Genomic DNA, 24,291 nt, shown 5'->3' on the forward strand with positions numbered 1-24,291 from the left:
AAAAAAATTGTTAAAAATCAAAATGAAATGGATACAATTAATTTTACTCCTATATTCTATTTAATCCAACACACTCAAACTATTACCATTTGAATAAGTTACCAAATATATAAAAATTAGTATTTAAAATAGATATTTATATATACTTATATAAAAATAATTAATGAAATATTTAACACTGTTTTTCATATCAAGCCTTTGAAATTGAGTGTTTATTTTATACTTCTCACACATCTCAATTCAGTCATTAAATTTTAGTCAGAAATATTTTATCTGTACTTAGATTTCCTAAAATTCAACCTTGAAAAACTATGTTTGCTCCAAACATGCATGAAAGTTTTCCATCTGTTTCAAATTTCATATTAATTTGCAGGTGCTCAGGCTGCTACAGTGACAGTACAGATCACATACTGTGATCCCAGGTGTAGACTAAGCGCTCTTTGGTGCACAAACTATCCCCCAAGGAACACATTCAATCTTATTCCCTACTACCGCCCCTTATTCTCTTTTCAAGGCTCTTCCATAATATTTTAAGGAGTGAAGCCTGTTCTTGTACCAAGGTTACTAGGATGAGAAATTCCACAGCTTGTCCAATCACCAGCAAGGCTGTCCCTTATCTTTCCTGTCTGGGAAGGCTGCCTTTAGCTCAGCTGTGACTGACCATACAGGCTGCTATCTGGGTGCCAGAGAGACACGAGTGGGTGGGCCACATTCCATGTGCAGGGGTGTCAAGATACCACATCCTGCAGGCAAATCCAATCAAGGCTCTGCCCAGGTTGGAAAAAAAGAGCAGGGAAAATGCTGGAAGCAAAACCGTGTTTCCTTGCAGGGTCTACCCTCCCGCCTCCAGCATTTTCCCCGCCCTGTCCCCTGCTCCCACTGCCAGTGGAGCTGCCTTTGTGGAGGTTCTTGTCTGTGCAAAAGAGAATTCAGACGGGAGACAGAGATTAGCCGGAAGCATGCTAGTCAGGTTTGATGAATGCAAGTAATGAAGAGAGTATACCAGGTGGGTCTGTGTTCAGACTGGAGTCTTCATGGATGTGGGTGTGGGACACCCTCTCTGAGATATTGCTGGGTGTGAGATCCCTCCCAGGACTTCATAATAGAATCCTTGGTGAAGGGCAGATGAGATTCCCCTAAGCTGCCCCCAGGGAGAGGGCTGGGACCCGCCCGTCAAGATTACGGAATGGTGGCAAGACTTTTGATCTAGTAAATGCTGGTTTGTCTCCCTCTCACAAAAATTCCCATTTCCAAACAATTCTCATTTTCTGGGGCCCCTTGTTGGACACATAGGCTAGCGTTTACTTAGCTCCCTTACCACCACCAGTCCCATCTCCCAGGGGGCGGAGGAGGCTGTGGATGGGACTCCTGCCCTGAGAGGTGAGTGTGAGGATGACTCAGGTTGGCGAGCACCTGAGACCAGGAGCCCCTGAACCCTGTTCCTCCAAACTGCTTTGTGAGGGGAACGAAGAAGGAAGCGCTGGGTGACAGTGACTGAAGAGGATAAAGAGAATCTCTCCTAGGACACCTGTCCCAATTCATCAGTCTCATCTAAGACTGAATAGCAGCACCAACCCGGGCCAGCGCTATGGCATAGCAAGTTAAGCCACTGCCCAAGATGCTTGCATCCTATATGGGCACAGGTTCAAGTCCTGACTGCTCCACTTCCGATCTGTGCCTGAGAAAGCACCTAAAAATAGCCCCTGTACTCATGTGGGAGACTCAGAAAAAGCTCCTGACTTTTGTCTGGCCCTACCCTAGCAGTGACCATCTCTCCATTTGTAAATCTACCCTTCAAATAAATCTTTAAAAACAAGACCAAAAAAAAAAAAAAAAAAAAAAAAAACAACAACAACAACACTCATGCTCCCAGTTGCCGGCTTCTGTGAGGGGCTTGATTAATGCAGAGGAAACGGTGACTTCTGCGGTGGGCATCAGGAGAGATGTGTGCTGTTTCCCAAAGACTGAAACAGCTGGATATCGTTAGAATGGCTCAGGGTGCGTGCTCTGCGGCCAGGCCGCCTGTGTGTGAGAACCCTTGGTAAAGTCCACTTTCCCGCCTCTGTTTACTGAGTGGACACACCTGCCCACCGACTGCCCTGGGCAACCCAGACCATATGTAAATTCGTTTCACCTACTGCCTTGTGGAGCCTCTTCAGAACACCCCTCAAGGAAAAAGAATTTACTCTTAGGAACTGGGGAGAATGAAGACATTTGCAATTTACGCAATCCCAGCTCCATCTTTCAATCCTGATTTGGGCTCTCGCAGGAGGAACGAGATGGCAAGTCCCAAATGCGCGGTGATTGGGATCACCTCACCCAGGGCTACTTCTATTCCCTTCTGCCCTGCTTGCCACCTCACCAAACTCCATGCTTCCCAGGCAGTCGGCCCAGGAGACAAGCACGAAGCCACATCTCACTCCACTCTCTAGCACCAAGGCAGAGGCTCCCTCCAAGAGCTCTGCTTCATTTCTGTGCCCTCTTTCTCTTGCCTTCTCCTATATTATCCTGAGTTTTGGCATGTTTTACTGTGCCCTCTATCCACTGCTCATGTCAGTCAATTCTCTTTGGGCAGTTTCATCCACATCTGTAGCTTCAGTTACTACCTGCATGCTAGGGAGTCCAACAAGGCAGGACCTAGCCCAACTCCAAGGCTCATGAGACCCCATTTATAGCATTGCAATGTTTCCCCCTAACACTTATCATTTTTCTGATGCAGTTTCTTTCTTGCTTTTTTTTTTTTTTTTTTTTTTTTGACAGGCAGAGTGGATAGTGAGAGAGAGAGACAGAGAGAAAGGTCTTCCTTTGTCGTTGGTTCACCCTCCAATGGCCGCCGCGGCCGGCGCCCTGCGGCTGGTGCACCGCGCTGATCCGATGGTAGGAGCCAGGTGCTTCTCCTGGTCTCCCATGGGGTGCAGGGCCCAAGCACTTGGGCCATCCTCCACTGCACTCCCTGGCCACAGCAGAGAGCTGGCCTGGAAGAGGGGCAACCGGGACAGAATCCAGCGCCCCGACCGGGACTAGAACCCGGTGTGCCGGCGCCACAAGGCGGAGGATTAGCCTAGTGAGCCGCAGCGCTGGACTTCTTTCTTGCTATTAACCTCTTATCACTGTACAAGGATCTTCATTTTGCTGCAAAGCAAATCTTAACATATCCCTCACTCTATTTCCTAATTCCACATATGTTCTTTTGTTAGGTAGCAAGGCAGATAGATACTAGCCTGTGTGTGTGAGATGGTTGAATAACAAAAATGGATTTCTTGTGGTTGAATGAGGGAAGACGCAGAGAAGCCTGCCTCAGAAGCCAACAAGCATTTGCACATCAAAAGTCTCTCTCAAGTCCAGTAACCTTTTAGGTGTGTGTTACCCTGGGGGCAGTTCAAGGAACTCCACCCCCACCCTGTGCCAGGGGGGCTATTAGAGTCAAGGACACTGCTGATCAAAGCCCTGGTAGCAATTTCATGAATTCCCCTCCCAGAAAGCCCATCACCACCAATAGCCCTAGAGGGGAAAGGAGAGACATTGGGCCCTCACCTGGAGTGTTTATGGATGTGGGCCCTTGCTGGGTGGAGGGCTTCGGGGCATGGGCATGGACCTGTGAGGCAGACCCAGCTGTTGCAAACATCGGGTGAGGGCAATGAAGTAGAAACTCATTATCGCGCCCTGTTTCTCTCTCTGCCTCTCAAATAAACAAGGCATCTTTTAAAAAGTAAGGTTGGATCTCCATCTCACATCTTTATACCAAATAAATTTCAGACAAAATATTTATGAATATACACAAAAAGACACTACAACAGCATTTAAGGAAAGCATAAGCATTTTAAAAAGTAATATGAAGCAGTGGGAGATTTTTCTAAATTTGATATGAAATTCAGAAGTTATCAAAGACACTGCTGATAAGCTCAACTACATAAAAAAGTTTTTTAAAAAATTTAAACCATTTGCCTGCCCAACAAATCACCAGAAACGAAATAAAGACATAGGACAAATGGAAAACGGGAAAACATTTTTAACTTTACACAAAGAGCAGAAATCAAGATTCAACAACAAATAAAGTACATAAACAGATAATTTACAAAAATAAAATTTCAATTACCATGTAAAATTTGTGGAAGAAGGGAATTTGCAAGATTGTATCTTTCCAATTAAAAAAATGCACACACTTCTTTAGTAGATGCATTTTAATCATTACTCACATAAACATACAAGGGTAAGATGAAATATGCTTGCATATCTAGATGTTAAAGGATTGGTTAAACAAGTATTATTAATATAGCTCACATTCATACTATGAAGCAGATCAGTATGAGCTGCTATGCAGTTTCAGATTATCAAAAAGGAAGCTGCAAAAATAGCATGCACTATATGTCATCTAGGTGGGAGTATACACTTGTATGCACGCATATTAGGTGTAGGATAGCTTGTGGAAAACCTCACAAACTGGCAGCATTGGCTGTCTCTGAAGGAAAGACCTATTAATTGTAATAACCTTTTTTTGATTTGAGTTTTATAGACAGTGAACTTGTTTATTCGAAACCAATGCTGACTTTTAAAATTCAGGGGGATAAATGAAACTTAAACGCCATCTCCCTGATTGACCAAAGATAAAATCTTGCGTTCATTCAACATTTATTGAGCGCTCATCATGTACCGGGCATCGTGAAGGTGGTTAGTGCAGACCTGTCCGTGCGGAGCCCTGGTCCCCGGGTTGAGCCCGCCGCGCCGGGCGGGTGCGGGGTTCGCGGAGGGGCGCGGGGCCAGGCTCGCGAGCTCCCCGCCGCCGAGGCGGGAGCAGGGCCCAACCGTTCTTAACGGTCCGGGAACCCAGACGGCGGCTGGAATCCAGTCTTCCAAAGCAAACCGCCGCCTGCGAGACCCATCGCCTTTTGGTCCCCACAGAAGACTCCCGGCTCGGGCTCTGGCGCCTGCCGCCGCTACAGGTGTCCATCAATCCCCAGGAGAGGGCGGGCCCCCGATGCCCGCGCGACCCGCAGCTCCCTTACCACGCCCTGGGAACCCGGGTCTGCCTTGGTCCACACCGCGTGTCCCAGTCTCGCCCGAGGCATGGGTCCTTCCCACAGACCCGATCTCCACCCATGATAGAGCCACTTCCATGATTGTGCCGTTGTTGAATGTTTTGAATGTCTCCAGAGCCCCGGTCTGGATATTGGAGACCGATGCACGCAAAAACTGGGAAGAGAGACAAGGGGTGGGGCACCACGCATGACGCTGTTCCCCCAATGGTCACGGGGTCGTGGAATGACATCACTCAAACAAGGGTCCAATTTCGTGTTAACAGCGACATGCTTGAGTGGTTCACACCTCACGCACCTGGGACCCCGCCTCGAGACCGCTAAACCTCCCCTAGGGCATAGGAGGCGGAAGCCTCATCCGAAATTGGCTTAGCGGTGCCCTGACAGGACTCCAAGCAGCTTCTAATTGGCTGTTGAATTCTCAGCAGGTGCAAACTCAATGAATAACATCTGCCTTCCCGAAATCTTATTGGCTAGCAGTGTGGGCCGGCTTTGGGTTCCATCCGGGTAATTGGGCATCAGCACGCAGCAACCTCCCAGTTTAGGGCAGGCCGCCGCACGATTGGTTGAGGCGGAGGGAGGTGATTGGTCCGACGGAGATCCGGGCGTTGATTGGTGCAGGCGGGCCGCGGGGGCGGGGAAGCACAGAGTGAAGCGCGGGCGTCGGAGCTCCGAGTGGCAGTGCGAAGAGGCGGACGCAGAGGCGACTTCGCTGAGGTGCGAGGCGGCGTGCTGCAGCTGACTGGAATAGCGGTAAAGCCGGGGATCGGGAGCGGAGGCTTGGGGGTGGGCGAGCCTGGGTCCGGGGCCAGGCTGGCTTCGGCGGACGGGAATGCGGAGTCGAGGAAAGGGAGCCGGCTCCCGGAGTCGTCCCGGGGGGAAGACTGGGAGTGGGGCTCCGGCGCCGGTGACAGAGCCCTGGCTGCGACTCGCTGTCCGGGGACACAGCGTTACCACTTTTGGAGTAGATGCTCTGGCCCCAGGGTTAGGCCGCAGCGAGCCACGTGCTCGAAGGCTTGCCCAACTGGGCTCCTCGACTGGCTCTTTGAGAGCCGCCATCAGTTGACTAGTTTGCCTTGTACTTGCCCCAGCCGCCTTCTTCCTTTACGCCCGGTGCGACGGCGATTGACACCGCTTGTGCGGGTGGTGGGTTTCCCATGTCCTTCCTCACGCTGTTGTTTGAGATGACCGTTGATAACTAGCACGAACCTACTCGTAGTGTCTGCAGAGGATTTAGCGAAGTCTAGCTTTTGGCTCAAACAGAAGTTGTCCAACGAATTTTTGCTTGTCTGGGACGTTCCTATTGCTAAGACTCGTGCTCCATCACCAAGTTATCAATGTTCTCATCTCAAACGCCAGCATCGGTATACCACGTGTTCGGCCAGAAGCCTGATAGCCAGCGCCTTTGTAAATGAGTTGTGAGGTCTTGTATACTCATTAGAAGTCTAATCCAGCTGTCTCTTTCCATGACTGACACCTGGACTGGTCTGATTGGTCTCCCTGCACCTACTGTGGCTCTCGGATCAGCCAGCTGTTTGGCATGTACTATGAAGGGATCTTTGGGTTTCGATGGAAGGTCGGAGGACTGAAGAACAAAGTAGTGGAGGTTAGGATTGCAGGAGTTTGGCTGGGGGGCCAGAGAAGCATTAGATAGCCTTTGGCCTTGACTGAGAAACTCATGAAAAGAGGTGAAAGGATTTATTTGAACAAGTTAGGGAGAGACATCTCCAATCCACTGGTTCGATGCCTCAATGGCCACCGGGACAGGGCCGGGCCAAAGACCAGAACCTGGGTTAAAGCGCCGGCTGCAGTGCCAGCATCCCATATGGGTGCCGGGTCAAGTCCCGGCTGCTCCACTCCCGATCCAGCTCCTTGCTATTGGCGGATGGTGGTCGAAGTCCTTGGGCCTCTGTACCCACCTGGGAGGCAGCTCCTGGCTCAGATCGGCTCAGATCGGCCCAGCTCTGGCTGTTGCAGCCATTTGGGGAGTGAACCAGCAAATGAAAGATCCATCTCTCTGCCTTTCAAAATAATAAAAAAAAAAAAAAAAAAAAAAAAAAAAACCTGGAACTCCATCCTGGTCCCACAAGGGTGGCAGGGGCCCAAGGACCTGGGCCATCCTGCTTTCCCAGGCACGTTAGCAGAAAGCTGGGTTGGAAGTGGCAAACCCGGGACCCGAGTACCAGCCTTTGAATGGGATGCCAGCAGCACAGGCAGCAGCTTAAACCGCTGCCACGAGGCTTACCCCTAAAATTCCGATTTCTGTGTCCCCTCAGGATAAATTGTTGCCAGAAAGGTTGTGTGAGAGGTCATGAAGGATCAAGTTATCGCTCTTACAGGGCCAAATTTATTTGTTTCCCCAGAGTGTTTAATGCCTAGACTCCTGCTGCTGCAAAAACCTCTGACAAGCAGGAAGCTCCATGAAGGCAGTTACATTTTGACTGTTGTGTCCCAGTGGCCAAACACAACTAGTATTCAATTTTTTATTGATTTGAATGCAAGAGGTAAATGACTTGTATTTTAATGAGATGGCTTTGAACTATACACCATCTAAGAAATCTGGTTCTAGCTTCTTCCAACTATGGCATCAATTGAAAATTGACACTGCCTTTACATTCTCTGTCCTAGACAGTGACTTAACCTCATAGCAGGAATTCTCCTGTCCCCATCATGCTCAACTGGTAACAAAAACTGACGCTATCTTCTATCTCCTAGTTCACTCCCTAAATGGCTGTAAACAGCTGGGACTGGGCCAGGCGGAAGCCAGGAGCCTGGAACTCTGGAACTCCATGTACTTGGGCCATCTTTTGCCCAGTAACTGGGAACTGGATCAGGGAAGTGAAGCAGCTAGGACTCAACCAGTGCTCACGGAATAGGGGCACCACAGGCAGCGACTTAACCCACTGTGCCACAACACTGGCCCCTCACTTTTTGAAGGGCCTGGCATTGTGGTGCAGTGGGTTAAGATCCTGCCTGCAATGCTGGCATCTCCCAGGGGTGTGGGTTTGAGTCTCCACTTCTCTTACAGTGTGCCTGGGAAAGCTGCAGAAAAATGACCCAAGTACTTGGGCCTCTGCCACCCACATGGGAGACTGATGGGGTTCTAGGCTGCTGGCTTTGGCCTGGCCCAGAGGCCTTTTGAGGAGTGAACCATCCAACAATGGAAGTGCTCTGTCCCTCCCTCTTTATCTGCATTTCAAGAAAACTTTATATTTTTAAAAGGTTTTTAAAATTTAAGCAATAAAAATCACCTTTGAAGCCAAACCTATTGGGAGGTGCATACGTGAATACCACCTATACATTCATAGAGTGGTAAGACTTGTATTTGCATCCTTTATCCAGAATAAAACAAAACCTCCAAAAGGAAAACAAACAGCCCTCATTAAACCTTTCTGTCTCCACCCTAAAAGGGGAGGGGGGACTAAGCAGTGTTCCCTCAGGTGTCTCCACCTAGTGATAAGGTGCTTTTGTATTTTTCTTCAGGCTAGAAGGGTGGATTGAATTCACAGCAATTGTCTACAAAAAAGGATTTGACAAAGCTCAGGGTGTTCCTGCCGAAGTTTCTTGTGTTCACCAAAGCTTTCTGAGACTAGATGGAATTTAATGAGTGTATTTTAGCCTCACCAGAATAAACCAGTTTTTTTAAATTATTTGGGTTGATCTTTTATACCTAGAGGCAAATTATAATGCAGATCAGTTTTTAAAAGGCAAACTTTAATCAAGCCACATGGTGTTCTGTTCTAGGCATTGTCTTTAGATTATTTTCAAAAGATGTGCATATTGATTGGAAAGGCAGAATTGGAGAAACAGAAATGGAGATCTTGCCATACAGTGTTTTTGTTTGCTTGAAAGGCAGAGTTAGAATGGAAGAGACAGATCTTCCATCTGCTGGTTCATTCCTCAAATGGACCCAACAGCCAGAGCAGGGCCGATCCCAAACCAGGAGCTTCTTCCTTGTCTCCCACCTAGACAAGGGGCCCAAGTACTTGAACCTTCTGCTTTCCCAGGGAGCTAGATCAGAAGTGGAGCAGCCAGGACTTGGACCAAGTCCCACATGGAATGCTGCCACTGCAGACAAAGGTTGAACCTGCTACACCACGGCACCTGCCCCAACACCATGTAAATAAAGACTGGGTGGCAAAGTTGGGTAAGGTAAGAAAGAAATCTTGGATTTAGCGATATGAAGTCATTGACATTGTTGAGCAGTTAGAATGGATTGAAGAAGAAAAGTTGAAGACAAAATATTTGTCAAATTTTTGTGTATAAGAAAGAAGTGGAGTAGGTAGTAGAGTAACTGGAATCAGGAAAGGGTTTGCTTTAAGGAGGTGGATGGGTATCAGGTAAGTGACTGCTGGGATGCCTGCTATCCAGTGTCTGCATCCAGTGTTAGGAGACAAGAGGCGCTCTTGGCTCTGCAGGGACAGTGAGCAAAGATTTATTGACTGCCACAGCAGCCAGGAGCCAGTCTTCCTAGCTTCCTGGAGGAGTTGCCAGTGCCAGTCTTAAATACTCAAGTGGAATAAAAGCTAACAACCAATCAGGCAAGGACAAACCCCCTCCCCCCAGGGCTGGAATTATGATCCTATCTAGCCTGCTCCTGATAAAGCTAAAATCTATCAGAGAGGTAGGGATTGGTAATCTCTAGCCTATTCCTATGTTAAAAGCTAGCAAGCCTTCTGGGAGGAGGCCAGCATTTTTAATAGCTTTTTATTTGAAAGGCAGAGTTGGAGGGAAAGAGATCTCCATCCATTTGTTTACTCCCCAGATGATAGTAATGGCCAGGAGCCTGGAACTGCAACTGGGTCTCCTGCAGGGGTGACGGGCTCAAGGACGGAGCTGCTCAGCAGCTGCTTTCCCAGGTGCATGAGCAGGAAGCTGGGTCAGAAGGGGAGTAGCCTGGATTCAAGCTCGCACTCCAACATGGGATGCCAGTGTCACAGTGGCAACTTAACCCACTGTGCCACGATGCTGGCCCCAGGTAAAGAATTTTAAATGGTTTGATATGAAATCTAAAGGTATAATTTAAATATTTGATTCATTTAATCTTGTTGCTCCTTTGTCTAAACTGATCCGTGAATAGTTCTTGTGGGTGGAAGAGTGGAGGAATTCCCTGAGGAGTGGATTGAGCTTACTGAAGCCCTGGAAGTGGGAAAGTAGGCAGTAGGATTCTTGTCAATAATACAACAACGTGAACCTATACCTTCTGCTGCCCTTACAAGTGTTAGTAAAAGTCCTTTCTTTCCCATGGCTTACTTGTTTCAGGATATAAATCGGTACAGCAAAATGTCGACCCAACGGACTGCCTGGACAAACCTTTCCACAGTTCAGAAGGTAGCCCTGGGCCTTGGGCTCCCAGCCAGTGCAACGATTGTCTATATTCTATACCGCAGATATAAAGAAAGCCGAGGTATGTAAACCCGTAGCTGCACCTGTGAGAATGTCCATACTTTCTTAAATTGCCAGACTACGTATTGTTTGTTGGAATATGATTGACTTTATAACTTGCTCTGTTTTCTTTTAGTCTTTTTTATATACTACTGCTCTCTAATTAGTTGTTGGGTAGTTTCCCCCCCAGATTGGATAAGAATAGGACCTAGAGAATGGTTTATTTACAAATAAGTCAAATTCTGAGCCTGGTGTATACCTGAACAACTGCTGGCCTTTATTTGCAGGAATCATGACTTGGAGAAGCAGTTGGTTTAAAACCCAGCCCCCCTTCTTTGCAGAGTCTGCTTTTATCTTGAGTGTCGGCTAGATTTGGGGGAGGGCTTTTCTTAACTGTGGGGGATATTCAAGTCTGATCTAATGAGCTATGATGTGTGCAGAGGAGCGGCTGACATTTGTTGGGGAAGATGACATCGAGGTAGAGATGCGGGTTCCCCAGGAGGCTGTGAAGCTGATCATTGGCCGGCAAGGAGCCAATATTAAACAGGTACGTGTGTGTGACTGCCAATTAGCTTTCCCAGAGATTGAGTCTATTTGTTAACTTCCCTTGGACCCATATCACAACACCCATGGTATGCATGTTTAGAAAGAAAACCACAGGGGCCATCACTACATCATAGTGGGTAAAGCCATCACTTGAAGCACTGGTGTTCTATGTAGGCGTTGGTTCCAGTCCTGGCTACTCCACTTCTTATCCAGCTGCCTACTACTGGCCTGAGAAAAGCAGCAAATGTCCCAAGTGCTTGGGACCCTGCTACCCATGAGACCCGGAAGAAGCTCCTACTTCCATCTGTCCCCACCCAACTCTCTGGGGACTGAACCAGCGGACAGAGATCTGCTGTCCTTCTTTCTCTTTCAAATGAATCTTAATAAACTTCAGGAATTTCTTAGCTAACTGTTATTTTCCTTCCTGATCAGAAGTGGAGTAGCTGGGACTATGGGCATTGCAACATGGAGCTTTAACTCACTGTACCATAACAACCAACCCTTGAATGTTTGATTGGATGATTCTTTTGGTATAGGTTGAACTTTTATGGAATAAATGAACTCTCATAGGCATGACCTGACAGTAAATATTGGTTTTCCTTTGTTCTTGAAACGTCAAGGAAGAAAGGGCCAGATGTTTAGCCCAGCACTTAAGACATTTGCATCCCATGCTATAGAACCTGGGTTTGAATCCTGGCTCCTGGCCCTGACTTGATGCTAGTGCAGACTCCGGGACACTGCAGGGTTGAAACAAGTAACCGCTTCTGTGTGGGCGCACTCACTCTTTCTCTCAAATTAATTATCTTTAAAAGGGGAATGTCAAAACAATATATTTGATTTTCTAATCCAAAGGGTACTAAACACAGAGAACTGATTATGTTTTAGCTGCTGTGTGAGGTTACATTTGTCACCATTTTCCTTCCATAAGTACAAGTAATGGAAGACTGATCACAGGCCTCAGATTTAACTGAGGCCTTTGACAAATTCCATCAACCTCCAGGGTTTGTCTAGCATTAGCTGGTCCCAGATGGGAACTCTTCAGAGCCTGTTGTTATCCTCTCTGCAGCTGCGGAAACAGACTGGCGCTCGGATTGACGTGGACACGGAAGATGTGGGTGATGAGCGGGTGCTGCTCATCAGCGGCTTTCCTGTTCAAGTGTGCAAGGCCAAGGCCGCCATCCATCAGCTCCTGACGGAGAACACCCCGGTGTCCGAGCAGCTCTCCGTTCCCCAGAGATCTGTGGGCAGAATCATAGGTACCCTGAGTGGCTACGTCTGTTCCCCTTAACTTAGTCTTTACCTTCCTTTCACTTTCCCAGGGATTTTCCTGGCCTGCTCCCTCTTCTTGCTGAGGAGAAATGAAAACCAGGGATATTGACCAGAGTTTTACATCTTTACAGAGCCAATGGTGAAACCAGTGTCTCAAGTCATTGCTTGATTGAACATTACAAGAAGGTTCCAGAGGGTTCTGGTAGACATGTTTACCTCATAAATTTTTCAAGGGAAACTAGAGGTGCCATCACCCCAGCTCTTCGGAGGGCGTGTTGTTAGGGACCACCTGCCCTGCCGCCTTCCTCTTGAACACTGATACAGTTGATAGCAGAGGCAGGACCATCCTACACCCAGGGTTCTGACACACCATGCATCATAACTTTGCTGAGCTGGAACCTCCCTTAACAGTCAACAGTGGAAATTACATGAAGATAATCTAGTAAAGGGTAGATTTTATTTCTTAATAAAATGGAAAGCAGAGTATTCAATATTCTTCACATAGTAATGGTTTCATTAATTCCTCCTAGACATTGAAAATCCTACAGTCTGTTCAGTTTGGAGTGCAAACTAATCATATGCCAAAAATATGCTTTCTCTAGTAGTTATGACTGACCAGGAGGCAATGACAAGTGTTTATGAACTGTTCCCTGTAGGGAGAGGTGGTGAGACAATTCGTTCCATCTGTAAAGCTTCTGGAGCTAAAATTACCTGTGACAAAGAATCTGAGGGGACCTTACTACTATCAAGACTTATAAAAATCTCAGGAACCCAAAAAGAAGTGGCAGCAGCCAAGGTAAGTAGATGGATAGGCTTGAGTTGCATCTACAAATGCTCCATGCTGGGTCATAATTTCTGGCTGCATAGATTGATCCTTCCCTTACTTCTCACGCAGCATTTGATACTAGAGAAAGTGTCGGAAGATGAAGAACTTCGAAAGAGAATTGCCCATTCTGCAGAAACCAGAGTCCCACGCAAGCAGCCGATCAGTGTGAAAAGGGAGGAAGTGACAGAGCCAGGAGGACGTGGAGAGTTGGCTGTGTGGAAAAACACCAGTTCCAGCATGGGACAGGCTGCACCCCTGGAAGTTTCTCCCCACAAAGGAGGTGGCGACATGAGTCTTGAGCCAAAAGAGAGTTCCTGGGAGAAGCCCGTCGATGGCCAGGACCAGGACAGTCCAGAGATGGCCATGTTTCAAAGTAAGTGACAAAGAGGGAACCCTTCTTAGCCATGTGAGCAATAGGAATTCTGGTTTACGTGACCCCAAATAGAAAGCAACTAGCTTTTTTTCATGCTGTACTTTAAGGTGCCATCACAGGTAGTATTGGATGCATACTAAGCATGAATAAAACTTTCTGAATAGAAACCAGCTAGTGGTGATGGAAATAGATGGAGATATGCTGACACTGGAAACCAGTCATACATCAAGCAGTTTACATGATACTTTGAAATACATTTTAAGGAAGTAAAATTATATCAGTTTTTATTGGGTCTGGGGACAGCTGTTTGATTAAAATCATTACTATTCAAGAATGAATAGGTCATAGCTTATGTGTACAGAGGCGGCACTGGCTTGGCAGGGAAGATTGAGGGACTTGGGCTCACAAGTCAGTGGTAGAATGAAATCTGAAACAGGTTGTGCCTGTACTGATCACTGCTGCAGGTAGCAAATGGAGGATTTTTCTCCCTGTGGAGATAATGGGAATACCTGGCGTGTAAATTAATAGGAATGTAAAATGTTGGTTTATTGTCCAGTTGACCTTCCAGCCATTTTTAAAATGGCTAATGGTGGGCCACCAGTACTTTGTCATGCCCAATGCAGCATCCCCATTCCAACTAGAGATGGTTCTGATGCGGCTGCTCTCCTTATCCCTGTGTTCAGTTCCTAGTCCCGACTTCAGTTTCTATCCAGATGAGTATCTGGACGTCTATGTCACAGCTTCTGAACACCCTAACCACTTTTGGATCCAAATCCTTGGCGCCCGAAACATGCAGTTGAAAAAGCTCATCAAAGAGATGAGCCAGTATTATGACAAAAGTCCGGTAAGTTGCCGTAGTGACAAGTGATTTTATTTTCCTGTGGGGGCAACCATGTGCTTCCTGGTATTCCCTGTTTATATATTAGCCTACCATTTCATAACTCTACCACCTCATACTCTTCATTCCTGTGTATAGCTTGAGGACTTGAAAGCAAATGTGGGAGACATCGTAGCAGCAACTTTGCCTCAAACCACTAACTGGTTTCGAGCCAGAGTCGCTGACATTATGGAGAATGGGAACTTGGACCTCTACTTTGTTGACTATGGAGATAATGGAGAATGTTCACTGACGGATATCAGAGCTCTCAGGTCAGTGTGGGGCCAGGGTGTGATTGGCTGGAATAGACTTTGAACTCGGCCCTAGGCATCTAGTAGTGGGCTGTTGGAAGGGCACCTGTTTACATAGAGCAGATCTTCCCACACAGGATTACTTGGTTCTGTCTAAAACCAGGAAATACAGGAAGGCCTTTCTGGCCCTGTGATATCTTTCTTACTCCTTCCCCCTCTCTTCTATTTCTGAGGTAAGAGATAGCTCTTACCTTACAGCAGATATCTGCTGCTTCATTCTCAATGCTTTGGACCAAAAAAGTTGAACCAAAAAGCAGGAGTCTGGTAGTGGATCTGGGTTTCCCACATGGGTGGCAGGGACCCAGCTAGAGTCAGAGCTGGAATCTAGACCAGAGCCAGGACTTGAACCCTGCTTCTTAAGTTGGATGAGGGTGTCCGAAGTGGCAATGGCTTAACTGCTGCACCAAAGCTTGCCCATAGCATTCTAACTTCAGTTTCTTCCACTTTAGGAGTGATTTCCTGAGCCTGCCATTCCAAGCAATAGAGTGCAGTCTGGCAGGGGTCGCCCCAGTAGGTAAGTTGGTCACACTGACTACTGTCTCCAAATGGGACGTCTATACAGCAGGTGGAAGTCTCACGCATTTTAGTTCTGTGGGCTCAGCTGGCTTTTCCTTACCAGCTTTAGAAAGCAGCTGAAACTTGTCTGGAAGGCAGCCTGGCTTCCTGAACAGAAAGGGGGTGGTTCCCTCCAGGGTATAACCCCTTCCCATTCTGAGACGATCCTGCCTCAATCTTTCCCCAGGTGAACAATGGGAGGAGGAGGCTATGGATGAGTTTGACAGACTCTCCTACTGCTGTGAGTGGAAGCCCATGGTGGCCAAGATTTCAAGCTATGTCCAGAGTGGGATGTCAACCTGGCCAGAGATTTACCTTTATGACACTAGTGATGGGAAGGTAAGACTAGGATTCACTCACTACTCACTGTTGTATCTTCTGCTTTCATTGCCTCCTTTGTTTCTCAGAAATGTGTCTGTTTCCTACTGTGTAAGATCCTGGTCACTATCCCACCCAAGAAGTGTCTTAAAGTGTTCTAGTTCTGCCCTGTTTCCTCACGTCTTCCCTTACAGAGAGAATATTCGCTTTTTGTTTCTCTTCTCAGGAAATTGACGTTGGGCTAGAATTGATTCGCAAAGGATATGCAGTTGAGGTTCCTGAATACATGGATGACAACGAGGATGACCCAGACATGTTGAAGGATGGGGTGAGCCAGCCAGTAGGGTCCCTTTAGGGCACATCTTCCAAAAAACATGGGCTGAACAGACAATGCTTCCACTTAGGACCTTGGTTGGCTTTCCTAAGGACTGAGTTGCTCCATTAATGGGTCAAAATGGGCAACATCGCTTTTGCACAATGACAGTGATCTCTCCCACCAGCCAATACATTTTTTAAAAATTACTTATTTGAAAGGCAGAGTTAGGCAGAGAGAGGTCTTCCATCCACTGGTTCACTCCCCAAATGGCAGCAACGGCTGGAGCTGGGTCGATCCCAAGCCAGAGCTTCTTCCAGGTCTCCCACATGGGTGCAGGGGCCCAAGCACTTGGGCCATCTTCTGCTTCCCCAACAGCCAATACATTCTTCCTTCTCTTCACCGCCTCAGGCCGCGGAGACAGACGCCTCTCTCGGGAGCATGCCCACAGAGACCCAGAAGAGCCCTGGAGAGGTGGCACACACTCTCTCCTGCCTCAGCTTATCAGGTACATTTCCTTCCTTATAGCATCTTGCTCAGATTCTCCAATAGCTCCTTATAGCATCTTGCTCAGACTCTCCAATAGCAAGGTTAAGGTTTGGTTCTTAGGTCACTGAGCCCCAAGAGACCCATTTTTCTCTTGGGCCTTACCAGCAGTACCTGCTGGAACATCTAACTTTCTCATTTCTGCCCAACAGAAGCTGCCTCTATGTCTGAGGATAACCTTGAAGAGGACTGCTTGCTCTGAAGTCTGGACTTCAGCTGGCACCACCGTCTGCTTTGCTTTGTGAGTGGAGCTGTCATCTCTAGAAGCAACAACAGCAAGGCCCTTGCCTTTGCTGCAGTGTAACTTGGCTTTCACATTGAGCTCTGTTTTTGTGTCTTTGGCAGGATCTGGTTGTCTGCAGAGGAATTTGTGATAAGAGATCCAGCAGTCTTTCCTGCATTGCACAAGTGTTCTGGCTTGCTGTGGACCACGTTCATTTTCTCCTATTGGACTAACAGAAAGAGTGGGGCAGAGGGGAGACACATCCCCTCCACACTCCGTACTCCGCTCCCTCAGTGAACATGGATGCGTTCTTTCCGGGCTCTTCCATGCCCCTGCCCCTTGTAATGTGTGTTAGCTGCAAGGCTGTGTCCTCGTCCAAGCTGGGAAGCAGCCAGGGTTTGCTCGTTTCAAGTATGATTCTGCAGATGTCCGACACCCCATCAGGTGTCTCTGGTTAGGGGAAGTGTTTGAGTGGCAGACTCAAAGCTGGGAACTCAACTGCAGGAGTCAGGAGGTAAAGGCCACAATCACCTCGATTCCATAAGATAGCGTCAGGAAGTGGGAAAACTGCCTCCCAGCCCCAGCTGATGTTATTACTGACAGGTTTTTGAAATAGTGCTATTTCTCTGTAAAATTTTAGTTGAGTAGGAGAGAGGAAACTCAGGAAAATTTCTAAATTGCTAGTGCAATATCTGTATATATCCAGAGAGAAAGAACCTATCTACTTCTGTTTAAATCATTTTGGGAATCCTTTGCTAAATAAAGTCCTCAAACCTACATGAAACAAGTGTTGACTTAATTAAATGGCGTCAATGTTGCTCTTTATATAAGCAGTCTTGTAAGGGAAGAGAAATGGTGTTTGAAAAGGTAATGACCAGGTGGGAGCAGACATGTGGATGGAGTTAGCCTGACCTGGTGAAAAATGCCAACGGCCTCACAGGGAGGTGCCCATCTCTGAAACAAGTATCTCTACCACATACACATTCAAGATTTGAAGGGTGGGGGTTACCAGACTCAACAGCGTGGCTTCGGTCAGGCAGAAGTTAGGAACCTGGAACTCTTAGTGGGAGGACTGAAGCGCTTAGCCGTCTTAGGCTGTTCCCCCAGGCACTTCAGCTGGGTCAGAAGTGGAACAGCTGGAACTTGAACCATACCCACTAAGGACTCATGCAGGTCACTTTAAGGCAGAGTTAGAGATGGATCTTCCACCCACTGGTTGACTCCTCAAACGGCTGGGCCAGGCTCTCTCCTGTAGTAGCCAACCCTGCTCAGATGCTGTAACTGAGGACTCCAAGGCGCTCGGTTTGACAGTGTTGGCAGCGGAGAGCTCACTGAGGCACAGCTGCTGCTATAACTGCAGCTTTGAGGCCATCCAGTCCTCCGTTTTCTTGGCTCCTTAGAGAGTTTTTCCTTCAAGTACCTCCCGTCTCCCCAGACTCTCAACTGTGGGAAATTGGAGCCTCTTTCCTACCTGCAATTTGCAACTGCAGAGGAAACTGCAAAGGGCTTTCAGTCTTGTTCCATGAGTTTCCTGTCCTCCGCCCAGTACTACCTCTTGTCTGTTGATACTCCCCTTGGGTGGAGGGATCCCATGTATCTGATTTTTTTTTTCTCTGGTCAAAGAAATTGGTGCTTATTTCCAATTTAGGCTGACATAATGGATGAAAACAGGGCTTTTTGAACTCCCTAATTGGTCCTTACCTTGGCAGGTGCTCAGGTAAATGGTCTGAAGAAATGAGGAAATAGTTTGGGGGTGGGGAAGGTCAAGGGAGCCTCTTAATCGCCCTTCCCTCTGGTTCCGATCCCTCTGTTTTCACTCTGTCCTACAGTGAGTTCAGCTCCGTCAGATTCACGTTCCACTCCAGCCAAGATTACAACCCCCGTTCAGCCCCAAGAAACAGAGCACTTGTGCTTGCACTAGTCTTTATTCCTAGGATGGATGGGATGTCCAGAATCACATCCCAGGCCCCTGGTTCCCATGGCAGGGCTCCAGCCCCTCATATCGCTGGAGTAAGCATGTTAGGGAGGCCCGCCGGGCAGGTGGCCAAGGTCCCTCTCCAGGGGATACACCATAAAGATGACCTTGTCCCAGCGAGGGAGGGCGGGGTGGTCTGGTCTGACCAACTCAAAGCCCATGTAGCTGAAGGCCCGCAACAGGGCTCCTGTGAAAGAAGGAAGCAGACTGTTAGACTCTGGGTTGTGTGTGGAGCCCCCCACCCCACCCCCCATGCTTGGTTGCTTTAGTAGGGAGAGGCCCCCAGGAAGCTGGGTAGCACAGGCATTAGCATTTGCTCTGGAGTCAACAGACCTGGGCTCTGATCCTCTGTAGAATGTTCTTTGAGTTAACTTCTACTTCAGTTTTCTCATTTGTACAAGTGGGAGTCAAAACCTGCCTCACATAATTTATGATCAAATGAAATGTTTATGAAGTATTTAACCCATGTTGGTGTAGTAAGTTCTGAGATGGTGTCTGTGAAGAACGGCTTGCTCATGTGTTATATCCAGCAAAATGTAAACTTGAGGGAGGAGACCATAGTTTCTACAACATATGTTCCAAGCATCTGGGTTAACATGTTCCTAGCCTCCTGCCTGACACTGTACTACACTGTAGGTGCTTGATGGATTTGACACTCTCTGCCCTGACCACATCCCTTGAAAGGGCTTTGTGCCATTCACCCCGGTCCGCTCTGGCCTGATCCTGCCTGTGGGGACTTCCTGCCAGTCCCAGGGTGACCTGACTGAGGAGGCTGCAAGGTGCCTTGATTTTCTGTAGGGGAGGAGGGAGCGGGATTCCTGCAGAGGGAAGGGAGCTGCCCGCTGCTAAAGCGCAAAGAGCAAGGAAGGCCGGCAGACCACCTCTGTCGTTACGATTGTTGGGGAAGTTCACAAACACGGAGTCCACATTGGTCTTCTCCTCCACGTACTCCAGGGTTGCCGTCAGACTAGGGGCCAGAGAGACAGACACGGTTAATGAAATGTTCGCTCAACTCAGACTCCAGGACACCCGCCAGAGCAGAAGAAATCTTCCTGGTCAGGTTTTTCTGAAGTCCAAGAATTATACCCCACCAGCTTGTGAGGTTCAAGCCACAGAAGGGGTGGGTCCAAGGAGAAGGCGCTACTGTTAAGACAAACAGCTGGACAACACCTCCTGTTATTGAACCATTCCTGAGAGTCCAGCCACGTTCCGTAGGCTATCATCCCCTCAACCCCAGACCCTCGCTCGCAGGCTTGGCCATGTGCCAATTCCTGAATCGGCCTCACTCAGGGCAGGGTGAGATCCCACACCTCTTTCTCTCCCACTCTCCCAGCCATGTTCAGCCACCTCTCTCTGTTGCCTTGATCCAAGGCCCGATATGGGATATCCAGGAAGAGTCGATGGTCACAAAGAAGGCCGTGCCAGTGGGCAGAGGTCTGGGGGGTGAGGCGGAAGTGGAAGTCTAATTGTACTGGGTCCTGGTGGAGCAGGGGGTCAGTCGTCAGCACCGTCAGGTTCCCAGCCTGGAAAAGGAGCAGACATGAGAGCAGCAGTCTCCGGCTTCCGTGCCCACCTAGTCCTCAAGTCAGACCTTAGGCAGACTTGACTGTGCCTGAGAAAGAAGAAAGGTGGCAGCCTGGGAGAACTGGAGCCAAGGTTTTAGAAGTGCAACACAATCCCTTAGCCCTAGGAACAGACAGCACCCCTGTCAGGGAGTTCTCCTTAGCTGGAGTTAAGCCTGTTGCTGCCTGCTAACCTCACCCCGGGGCCTCGCTAAGCCATTCAGAAACTTACAAACGTTTACATAGGACAGCTTGATTAGACAAAGCTTCATCATGCATTCCCCTTCTCACTGATATTACTCCCACTTTTTCCATCATAGGGCTTTGTCTGAATTCTCCCATTTCTCATTAAAATACAGAGGTCACAACCAGGGATGTTATCACAATAGGTAACACCAGGGCAGGTACAAGAGTTTTGGGTTCTAGACCCACCATCTCAGACCTAAACACCTTTGTGTCCCAGAAGTCCTGATACAGTCTGTTCCACCTTTGTCACCACTGCCCCCTCCCCAACCCTGCTTTTCATACCAGCTGGAGGACCTGGACTTAAGCTCTCTGGGCGAGAATTGCTGTGAGCTCTGAGCTCCTATCTACCTCTTACTCCCTGGGATTTGTTTTCCAGCTATTCTGTTCTGCAAGGTGCCATAACCAGAAGCAAGGAAGCTGCTCTGTCACACACCAGCTCAGTCTGCTTACTGAGTACAGTTCTTTAAGCTGGTCGTGATCTTCTCCCTGCTCGGTGCGTCTGCCCCCCTGGAGACCTGCGAGGGACTCAGGAGCACTGGAGGCAGCAACGGGGCCGGAGAGTCAAGTCCTCCTCTTCCTTATAGGTGATGCTGGTTGGGAAAGAGAGACCCAGATGAGTTAATCTCAGAGTCTGAGAGGGACAGAGATGTATCACTTCCTGACACACAGGCCCCGCTCTGGAGCCATCTTCTGTATTTCCTGTTGAGCAGCCTGTTTCCACACCAGTGAGATAGAAAAATCCTCAAGTTCCACTGTCATTCCTTGCCTCTTGCAAAGTTCTTTCAAATCCTTTTTTACGTTTTTCCCTACAAGTTTCTATGAGCGAGGAATAATGGGGATGAGGACACGCACCTTTTATAACACCAAGGCAGCATCTTCTCCCGGAGGGTGAGCCGGTATTTGTAACAGTAAAGGTAGTAGGCGTACGGGGACCAGATCGGGTAGAGGTAGTTCCGTGTTCTTCCCCTCTTGATATAAGAGAGGGAGTAGAGAGAGGGGCGGCACCTGTTACAAGGCAGTTTCTCTGTTCAGTGCCTCCCTGCGGCAAAGTGAGGTTCAGGGCTGGGCGTCGGAGGATCAAGCAGCCTGGTGCCTTTGTGACCTGGGAGGGCACTATGACATACACAACGTGTCAGCCCTATGTCACTTCTGCTTCCCTGCCCCGCCCTACCTCTGTAACCAAGGCTCATGCTCAACTCACACCTTATGAGTGCCTAAAATACTTTCAAACTTCTGTACTAGTTGGCAAAGATCCTTGGCTGAACAGTTTTTATGTCCACCTGTCCTGGCCCCTCCTGGGGCACCCCCCCTTCCCTTGAAAATCCAGCCCCTAAAGAGGTGGTGTCTGAGACTGCCAAAGGCTCCCAGGGCCCTGCCCAACACTGACCTGATTAGTTGTTTCTCGTTCCGATCAATTAAATCTTTTTATCATTATTATTATTTTAAAGATTTATTTATTTGAAAGTCAGAGTTAGAGAGAGGAGCGGCAGAGAGAGAGAGGTCTTCCATGTGATGGTTCACTCCCCAGATGGCCGCAATGGCCGGAGCTGTGCCGATCCAAAGCTAGGAGCCAGGAGCTTCTTCCAGGTCTCCCACACGGGTGCAGGGGCCCAAGGACTTGGGCCATCTCCTACTGCTTTCCCAGGCCATAGCAGAGAGCTGGATGGGAAGAAGAGCAGCCAGGACTAGAACTGGCATCCATATGGGATGCCGGCACTTTAGGCCATGGCATTAACCCACTGCGCCACTGCACCACTGCACCAGTCCGTCCGTCCTTCCTTCCTTCCTTCCTTCCATTCTGATCGCTATGAACTGGAGAATTAAGACAGATCTGGGGGGCCGGTGCATGGCGCAGTAGATTAATCCTCCGCCTCTGGCACTGGCATCCCATATGGGCGCCAGTTTTAGTCCCGGCTGCTCCTCTTCCAATCCAGCTCTCTGCTATTGCCTGGGAAAGCAGCAGGGCATGGCCCAAGTGCTTGGGCCCCTGCATCCATGTGGGAGACTGGGAAGAAGCACCTGGCTCCTGGCTTCGGATCAGCACAGCTCTGGCTGTTGTGGCCATTTGGGGAGTGAACCAACAGAAGGACAACATTTCTCTCTGTCTCTCCTTCCCACTGTCTCTACCTCTCAAATAAATAAAATCATTTTAAAAAAAAAAGAGAGAGAGAGAGAGACAGATCTGTTGGGAGACTATTGAAATTATCCAAGAAACAATTCTTTAAGATTTATTTATTTGAAAAGCAGAGTTGGAGAGAAAAAGAGAGAAAGGGTGGGAGAGAAATCGATCCTCCATCTGCTGGTTCACTCCCCAAATGGCCACAACCACCAGGGCTGGGCCAGGCTGAAGCAGGGAACCTATAACTCCATCCATCCAGGTCTCCTAAGTAGCAGGGCCCAAATACTCGGGTCACTTTCCACTGCTTTCCAGCACATTAGCAGGGAGCTGGATTGGAAGTGGAGCAGCAGGGACTTGAACCGGTGCCCATCTGGGATGCTGGCATGGCAGTTGCTGGCTTAACCTGCTGTGCCACAAGGCCAGCCCTAAGAGATCATTTCTTATTCCAGAGTGGAGCACTGGAGGTAGTGGTAAGTGGTTGGATTCTGCAAATAGTTGAACGGTAGAACCCACAGGACTTCCCAACATGGCATGAGAGAAAGGGAGTTAAGCTGAGTTTAAAAACTGACAGGGCTCAGTCCCGATCCGGCTCTCTGCTGTGGCCTAGGAAGGCAGTAGAGAATGGCCCAAGTCCTTGGGTCCCCGGGCCTGCATGGGAGACCCAGAGGAAGCTCCTGACTCCTGGCTTCGGATCAGCACAGCTTCCGTCCGTTGCAGCCATCTGGGTGGGGAGTGAACCAGTGATGGAAGACCTCTCTGTCTTTGCCTCTGTAATTCTGCCTTTCAAATAAGTAATCTTTAAAATATAAAAGAAGCACTGACAGGACGGAGTTCCCACTGAGCCGGGAAAGGTTGTAGGTGGGGCAGTCTCGAGGGCCAGAGCTCAGTTTAGCTTGAGACTTGTTAACCTTGAGATCGCCATTAAACATAGGAGTACAAGGGGAAGACGGCCAGCAACTGATGTTCGAGTCTGGAGCTTGCTAGACGTCTAGCGTAGAGCTAGAAACTGTCAAGTAAGTCATTGGCATAAAAGCAGTAGGGAAAGCTCTGAGACTAGAGGAATCCTCAAGACTGAGTGTTAAGGTCCAAAGACGGAGTCTCCGGGGCACTCTGGGGAGCCGAGAGGGGAATCCGCACAGCGGACTGCAGAGGGTTGGTGAGGGAGGGAAGCGAAGCCGGGCAGTCTGGATGAGGGCCCACAGCGACGACGCACCGAGCGTCTGGCCATAGTACCCTCCGGCAAGCAGACCCGCCCGCACCCCATCCCACCCCCTGCAGCACGGAGACCCTCCAGGAGTCCGGGCCCTGCCGTGGGCTGTATACTCTGTGACTGGGGGCTCTCCACGGTGGCCTAAGTACTGCCGTGTGTCGGTTAAGCGTTCGCTCCTGGGGTGGGCGGAGTTCTCCAGAGGACCCCATCCCTGTCAGGCAGACCCGAAGGGAAGCTGGGCGGCGCATCCTTCCTCCCTCAGTGTCCAGTTACGCCGGCATGTCACAATTAGAAGCGACCTCAGACAGCAACCAGAACTAAACGGAAGCCTCATTTTGTTTTATTTTATTTAAAGGGTAGTCAAGTCTTTTCCGGTGTCGGTCCACCTCAAGTTCACCCGTTATCTGTTAATAATCACGGGCGTCCCTGCCCACGGAGAGGAGTGAGCAACTGCTCTCTTTCTCCTCCCGCCGGGTCGGCGGCCTCGCGGTGCAGCCGACCCCGCCTCCCCTCCGCCCTGCTGGGCCCCAGGCCGCGCGGGCTCAGGCGCGCCGCGGGCAGCCCCGGCAGGGTCCTTCTGGCCGCCGGACGCCGGGGTCCTGCC

The 24,291-nt window shown here is 48.9% G+C and overlaps 2 protein-coding genes across 3 annotated transcripts; one reads left to right on the forward strand and one right to left on the reverse strand.

Moving 5' to 3' along the window:
- Positions 1–5,653: 5,653 nt before the first annotated feature.
- On the forward strand, positions 5,654–17,352 carry TDRKH (tudor and KH domain containing). 2 transcript variants are annotated; one of them, XM_002715544.6, is made up of 15 exons: positions 5,657–5,786; positions 9,041–9,185; positions 10,296–10,440; positions 10,859–10,965; positions 12,031–12,220; positions 12,890–13,029; positions 13,129–13,432; positions 14,116–14,276; positions 14,409–14,581; positions 15,070–15,134; positions 15,363–15,514; positions 15,720–15,821; positions 16,218–16,314; positions 16,505–16,593; positions 16,698–17,352. In XM_002715544.6, the coding sequence occupies exons 2-14, from the start codon at positions 9,093–9,095 to the stop codon at positions 16,552–16,554; spliced, it is 1,779 nt and encodes a 592-aa protein (XP_002715590.2). In that variant the 5' UTR covers positions 5,657–5,786; positions 9,041–9,092; the 3' UTR covers positions 16,555–16,593; positions 16,698–17,352. The 2 variants fall into 2 exon arrangements, with proteins under 2 accessions (XP_069933812.1, XP_002715590.2); XM_070077711.2 differs by lacking the exon at positions 9,041–9,185 and having other exon boundaries at positions 5,654–5,786.
- A 1,132-nt stretch (positions 17,353–18,484) lies between these two features.
- OAZ3 (ornithine decarboxylase antizyme 3) lies at positions 18,485–21,438 on the reverse strand. The gene is given in 5 exon segments (NM_001291987.1): positions 18,485–18,737; positions 19,432–19,517; positions 19,898–20,073; positions 20,809–20,948; positions 21,211–21,438. Coding segments are annotated over 5 exon segments (711 nt in total). The 5' UTR covers positions 21,378–21,438; the 3' UTR covers positions 18,485–18,594.
- Between the last annotated feature and the right edge of the window lie 2,853 nt (positions 21,439–24,291).

The sequence above is a fragment of the Oryctolagus cuniculus genome, chromosome 7 (genome assembly GCF_051225735.1).
Source record: "Oryctolagus cuniculus isolate XC-2025 breed Fujian yellow rabbit chromosome 7, ASM5122573v1, whole genome shotgun sequence".
NCBI lineage: Eukaryota > Metazoa > Chordata > Mammalia > Lagomorpha > Leporidae > Oryctolagus > Oryctolagus cuniculus.